The sequence below is a fragment of the Aureococcus anophagefferens genome (genome assembly GCF_000186865.1).
Source record: "Aureococcus anophagefferens unplaced genomic scaffold AURANscaffold_14, whole genome shotgun sequence".
NCBI classification, from domain to species: Eukaryota; class Pelagophyceae; order Pelagomonadales; family Pelagomonadaceae; genus Aureococcus; species Aureococcus anophagefferens.
In genome coordinates, this window is record NW_008705574.1 from 539,735 (window position 1) to 546,228 (window position 6,494).

General features: G+C 73.9%; 1 protein-coding gene across 1 annotated transcript; it reads right to left on the reverse strand.

Annotated features, from left to right (window-relative positions):
- Nucleotides 1–732: 732 nt before the first annotated feature.
- AURANDRAFT_12964 (hypothetical protein) lies at nucleotides 733–1,623 on the reverse strand (the record flags this gene model as incomplete). The annotated part of the gene is made up of 1 exon (XM_009040324.1): nucleotides 733–1,623. A coding segment is annotated over one exon (891 nt), but the record flags the coding sequence as incomplete, so codon positions are not given.
- Between the last annotated feature and the right edge of the window lie 4,871 nt (nucleotides 1,624–6,494).

Genomic DNA, 6,494 nt, shown 5'->3' on the forward strand with positions numbered 1-6,494 from the left:
CCATGGCGCCTTCTCACTCAAAGCCCCATCAGCAAAGGAAATTTCGCGGGCTGCTGCATGGTGCCATCACTAATAACCGCATCGTTTTTTCCGTCGAGCGCTGGGGCAGCTCGTGGGCAGCGTCCAACACCGCGGGCAGCCGTGCTCGCCGGGGCTGCAGCCAACGCCAGGTCGCCGGCCGCGCGTTTCCTGCGGCACCGCGGCGCAAACCCGAGGCCGCCATGGTCGACGCGCCGCGGACGACGAAGGAGAACCTCGCGAACGCGCTGGAGATCGCCCACCGGCTCCTGGACCACGAGCCGTCCGACGACGCCGTCGCCAAGGTCGCCGGCGAGGACGAGGACGCGCCGGCGGAGCCGCCGAGCTGGGAGGAGATCGACGCCAAGGACGAGGAGCTCCGGGCGTTGATGGAGGAGCTGAAGAAGATCAACGACGAGAACTACGACCACGTCGACGAGGCGCTGCACATCCAGAAGAAGTGTCTGAAGACCTGCGACGCCCTCGAGGCCAAGGTGGCCGAGGTCGACGAGCTCTACCTCGGCCAGGTCGCGGACAAGATCGCCGAGATCAAAAAAAAAGAGGCGGAGGAGGCCGCGGACGGCGGCGCGGCCGAGTAGTAACGGGACTGTTGTGTAGTTACGCCGCGGCGAGGACGATCTGAAGAGGCGGAGGAGGCCGCGGACGGCGGCGCGGCCGAGTAGTAACGGGACTGTTGTGTAGTTACGCCGCGGCGAGGACGATCTTCCCCGAGGAGCGCCGCTCGACGAGCGCGGCGACGGCGGCGTCCGCGTCGGCGAGCGCGTAGGTCGCGGACACGTGGGGCGCGATGTCGCCGGCCCGCCAGAGGCCGACGACGTTGCGGAGCGAGTCCGCGAAGACGGCCGGCCGGTGGATCGCGTGGGCGCCCCAGAAGAGGCCGACGAGCGCACAGTTCTTCACGAGGAGCAGGTTCGCGGGGATCTTCGGGATGGTCCCGCTCGCGAAGCCGACGACGACGCAGCGCCCGTCGAAAGCCAAGCTCCGCACGATGGGCTCCAGAAAGTCGCCGCCGACCATGTCCACGGCGACGTCGATGCCCTCCGGCGCGGCCTCGCGGAGCGCGGCCCGGAACTCGCGCGCGTCCGTGCCTCCGTAGACCACGCCCGCGGCCGCGCCGCGGTCCAGGGCCAGGCGGAGCTTCGCGTCGTCGCCCGCCGCGGCGACCACGCGGCAGCCGCGCGCGACGGCGAGGTCCACGGCGGCCAGGCCCACGCCGCCCGCCGCGGCCGTGACGAGCACCGTCTCTCCCGCCTTGGCGTCCGCGCGGCGCCCCAGCGCGAGGTCCGCCGTGCCGTAGTTGACCGCGAGCGCCGCGGCGCTCGCGAAGTCGACGTCGTCGCCGCTTCCGAGCGGCGCGACGGCGGCCTCGGGCACGACGACGTCGCGGGCCCAGGCGCCGCCGCGCGGCAGCGCGAGGACGGCGTCGCCGACAACGCAGCGCGAGACGGCCGCGCCGACGGCGACGACGACGCCCGCGCACTCGTTGCCGGGCACGAAGGGCGGCTCGAGCTTCTCCTGGTACTCGCCCTTCAACTGCAGCGCCTCGGCGAAGTTCAGGCCCGCGGCCTCGCAGCGCACGTGCACCGACGTCGGCGCCAGCGGCGGCAGCGCCCAGTCGTCGCGCACGACCACCGGCGCGCCAAAGGCCTCGCAGACCGCGGCGCGCGTCACGAGGCGCCTGCTCGTGGTGAGCGAGCGCGCGCGCAACGCAGCAAGAGCAGCGCTCCGCGAGATTGCCATGCTCCGAGTCGAGCGCGCGCGCAATGCCGCGCCGTTCCAACGACCAAGCACGAGAGCGGCGCTCCGCGAGCAAGGTGCCATGCTCGGAATCGACCTCTTTGACGACATCAGCTTGCAGTCCGGGGCCGCTTACTTCCCCGCGATCATGACGGACCCGCGGCGCGCGACGGTCTTCGCCTCGGCGACGACCGCGGCCGTCTTCGGCAGCGCGACGGCCTCCTTCGTGACCGCGGAGCCGACGTTGACGGCGATGCGGCGGGCCTCGTCGAGGCGGCTCTCGCAGATGTCGGCGATGCCCGCGTCGATGAGCGCCTTGAGGCAGCGGAGGAGGACGCGCTCCGGCGGCGCGAGCGCGTCGTCGGCGCGCGCCTTCTTGAGCGCGAACCTCGTCGCGACGATCTCCTCGAGGACGAGCGGCGGCGCGAGCACGGCGGAGCCGTCGGGCGCGACGAGCTCCACGGTGAGGTTGTCGATGTGGACCGCGCCGACGAAGGTGACGCCCGGGTAGAGGAAGCTCGGCGGGTCGACGGGCGGCCCGTCGGTGCCCGTCATGATGGACTCGAGCCAGGCTTTCAGTTTGGCGGACACCGTGTTCCGCGCCCACGTCGCCGCGGACGCCTGCGTGCTCTCGACGGCGCCGCCGACGGCCTCGCGCGCGGACCGCGACGCGTCGAGGGCCGAGAGGGCGACGGCCTGCACGGAGTTGCGCCGGCTCGCCTTCGTCTTGCGCGCCGTCGCCTCGTAGGCCGTCGCGCTCCGGGACGCGCCGTCGACGGCGCCGCCGACGGCGCCCGTCGCCGCGGCCGCGGACGTCGACAGCGCGTCCCAGAGCGCGCCGCCGCCGCTGCCGACGGCGTCGAGCCCCGCGGACGCGAGGTCCGCGGCGGCGCCGACGGCGGCGCCCGCGCCCGCGCCGCCGCCGCCGCCGGGCGGCGCGTGGAGCGCCTGCAGTTCCGCGGCGACCTCGGCCGCCTCGTCCTCCTCCGCCTCCGCGGCCGCGGCCGCGCACATCTCCTCCATGGTCAGGGCCCGCTCCGGCGCCGCCGGCGCCTCCGGCGCCGCCTCGGCCTCCCGCGCCGCGTAGAACGCCTTCCGCGCCGCCGCGTCGAGGAGCTGGAAGTTCACGAGGCCCGACGCGTGCCGCGCGACGACGACCCGCACGTCCCGGAGCTTGGCGCTCGTCACGACGAGCCCCCGCGTCTCGACGCTCCGCCGGAGGTCGAACTCGACCCCCGCAGCGCCGACCTCGAGCGCGTCGCCGCCCCCGGGGAAGCCCGCCGCCATCGCGAGCGCGACGTCGCCCGCGACGACGGCGCCGCTCGTCCGCGACAGCGCGCTCGCCAGCGACCCGACGCGCACGGCCGCGCCGAGGCGCTCGCTCAGGTCGTAGCAGGCGTACCACGCCGCGAGCCGGTCCACGACGCCGAAGGCGTAGGCGACGCCGAGGCCCGCGGCGCCGGAGAGGAGCGCGCCGACGAGCGCCGGGCTCAGCAGCAGCCGCAGCAGCGCCAGCGCCACGGCCAAAGCGCCGAGGCCCAGCGCCGCCCAGCCGATGGCCTCCGTCAGGTCCGCGTCCTTGCCCATGGCAGCGGAAGGCGGCGGCCGCGAAGATGACGATGGAGCCCATTGAAACGCTGGTTCAACGCTGGTTCAGCGTCGACCGGGCAGCTCTCGATGATGGCTTTGTGCGAGCTCGGCCTCGCGCCTCACCGAGCATAGCAACAACAGCTCTCTCCGATTGATGCGGCCCGCCGCTGCGACGCGTCGCCGCTCGCGGAGAGGGATCGCAGCGCCCATCCTCTGGTCGCTCTGCCTCCCGCCGCTCGTCGCGCGCGGCGACGACTGCCTCGCGCAGCGCAGCGCCCTGGTCGCCGACTGCGACTGGGCTGCCTACGGCGCCGAGAACCCCGACGTCCGAGCGGCGATGCCCGAGGCCGACTTCCGCGACCACTACCTGGACTTTGGCCGCGCGGAGGGCCGCCGCTGCGCGCCGCGCGCGGGCGCCGCGCACCCGGACGAGGCCTGCTTCCTCGCGGACCACGCCGCCGGGACGCTGGCCGCCGTGCCCGCGGCGGCGCGGCGCTGGCCGCGGACCGGCGGCGGCGCGACGGACCCGGGCCGCTTCTGGGCGTCGTCGCGCGCGTGGCGCGCGCTCGCGGCCATGGTCGACGTCGAGGGGTTCCGACTGCTCGACGTCGGCGCGGGCGACGGGTCCGCGGGCGAGATCGCGCGCCGCGTCTACGGCCTGGCGTCGTTCCGCGCGCTCGAGCGGACCGGCTGGGGCGCGGGCGGCGCGGGGAAGACCATGGGCGTCGCGTCCGGCTCGCCCTGGGCCGACGTCGAGTGGTACGAGTCCCTGCCGCTGCCCTGCGCCGACTCGTCCGCGGACGTCGCCTCCGCGGCCTACGTGCTGCACCACGTGCCCCTCGCGGAGCAGGGGCCGCTCGTCGCGGAGCTCGCGCGCTGCTCCGACGCCTGGGTGCTCGTCTGCGAGGACCTCGACCTCCCCGGCTTCGAGGCCTACAACGCGGAGCACGCGGCCGACAGCGGCACCGAGGGCTACAACTTCCGCGACCGGAAGGGCTGGCTCGCGGTCTTCGAGGCCGCGGGCCTCGACGCCGTCGCTTTCGGGCCCGCCTTCGACTGGGACCACCCGGCGGCCTACTTCGTGCTCCGCAAGCGGCCGCCGCGGGGGGCGCCGAAGCCCGCGGCGACCCTCGACGACCAGCGCCGGCGGTTCCTCGAGGGCATGTACCGGGGCTTCGAGCGCGGGCGCCACGCGGCGCGCGCGCCCCACGTCCGCGAGGACCCGGCCGGCCCCGCGCCCCGGCGCATGCTCAGCCTCCTCGCCTTCGACGACGGCGCCGCCGCCGCCGGGTAAGCGTCATTCGTAGTACGAGGAAACCATGACTTACGCGGGCCGCCGCGCGAGGCACGCGGCGGCCGCGCCTTCCTGCGCTTCTGTGAGCGCGGCGATGAGCGCGTCGCGCTCCGGGTGGGGCGGCTCCTTTTTCTTTTTCGGCTTGTGGCCCTTGTTCGTCGCCGCCGCGAAGGTCGGCGCGTCGATGCCGAGGTAGGCGCCGAGCCGCGCGAGGCCGCCCCGCGTCGCGTCGGTGAGGTCCTTCTGGTCGTAGTGGTCGCAGACGACCGTCGCCGGGAGGGCCGCGACCTGGGCCGCGATGAGGCGCGCGGCCGTCGCGAGGAGCTCCAACTCCTTGGCGCATTGCAGTTTCGCGTCCGCGGCCTTGTCGCCCGTCGCTTTGCCGGAGAAGCGGAGCAGGGGGGCCCCGAAGTGGCGGTGGTCGCAGACGGACGCGGCGATGGCCGCGGCGTCGCGCGTGAGCACGACGACGCGCAGCTGGCCGTGCGCCCCCAGGGCCGTCGCGAGGAACCCCATCTCGGGCATCTGCTCGGGTTTGCGGGGACCGCCGTAGTTCGGGTAGCTCTGCTCGCCTTTTTCGAATTTTTCGCAGTTTGGGTTTACTTTCTTTTGCAGCGAGGCCAAGCAGAGGATCGTCATGTTGCTTCCTTTTTTGCGATATTCTTTGCCGACGAGTTTGGCTGCCCCTTTAAGGGTATTGAGCACGCCGAGCCGCTTGCGCGTGGCGGCCGCGCGCGCGGCCAGGGCCGCGGCCTCGCGCTCCGCGAATCGCGCGACGTCCTCGCGCTCCGCGATTTGCGCCAGCACCCACTGCCACATGAAGAGCCCGACGTCGGAGTTCCGGCACGCGCCCGCCGCGTAGCAGTGGCCGAAGAAACTCGTGAACCAGTGGTGGCCCGTCCCCTCGACGCCGGCGACGAAGACGTAGGGCGCCAAGGGGTCCTTCTCGCTCGCGGCGACGAAGAGGGACGCGGTAAGGACGATAACGATCGCACGAAACATGGTCGGTCGGCACCGCTAAGACCACCTCTCGTCCACGGGCGCAGTCGCCGATCGATCGATCGTTTCGCCACAGGGGAGGCATATGGTCTAACGCTCCAAAAAGAGATGATGGTCGCCGCCGTGGCCTACTTTTTGGCATTATCCGCCGTCGCGGGGCACCCCGGGGCCAGGCCGAAGCTCTACATCCGCGCCAAGCACGACGGCTGCGGCGCCCAGGCCCAGCAGGCCGTCCATCTCGTGTGGGTCGCCGACGCCCTCGGCTTCGAGGCCGGCGGCATCGTCGGCGACGCGGGCCGGTCGAGCCACGGCTGGGCCTGCGACGCGCTCCTCGGCGGCCTCGGCCTGCCGCGGCTCGGCGCCGACGCGCGCGCGTGCGTCTCCGCGGCGCCGGGTACGTGGCGCGGCCTCGGACCGCTCGCCGCCAACGCGTCCGTCGCCTGCGTCGTCTACGAGCGGGACCGCCTCAAGCTCGGTCCCGACCTCTTCCGGGGCGACGGCGCGCGGTGGACGGCGCCGCTCGCCGCGCGGCGCGCGGCCGCGGCGCGCGGGCCGGACGCGCTCCCGCCGCCTTCCCGAAAGCCGCGCGGCGCCGCGGTCGTCGCCGTCCACGTGCGCCGCGGCGACGTCGGGCCCGGCAACTGGACGTCGCGCTACGCGCCGAACGCGTGGTACGCGACTTTGATGGCGAGCGACGCGCTCCGGAGGCGCTTCCGGGGACCGCTCGAGTTCCGCGTCTACTCCGAGGGCGCGCCCGCGGACTTTTCGGACCTCGCGGCCCTCGGCGCCGTCCTGCGCCTCGGCGGCGACCCGCTCCAGGCCGTCGCCGACTCCT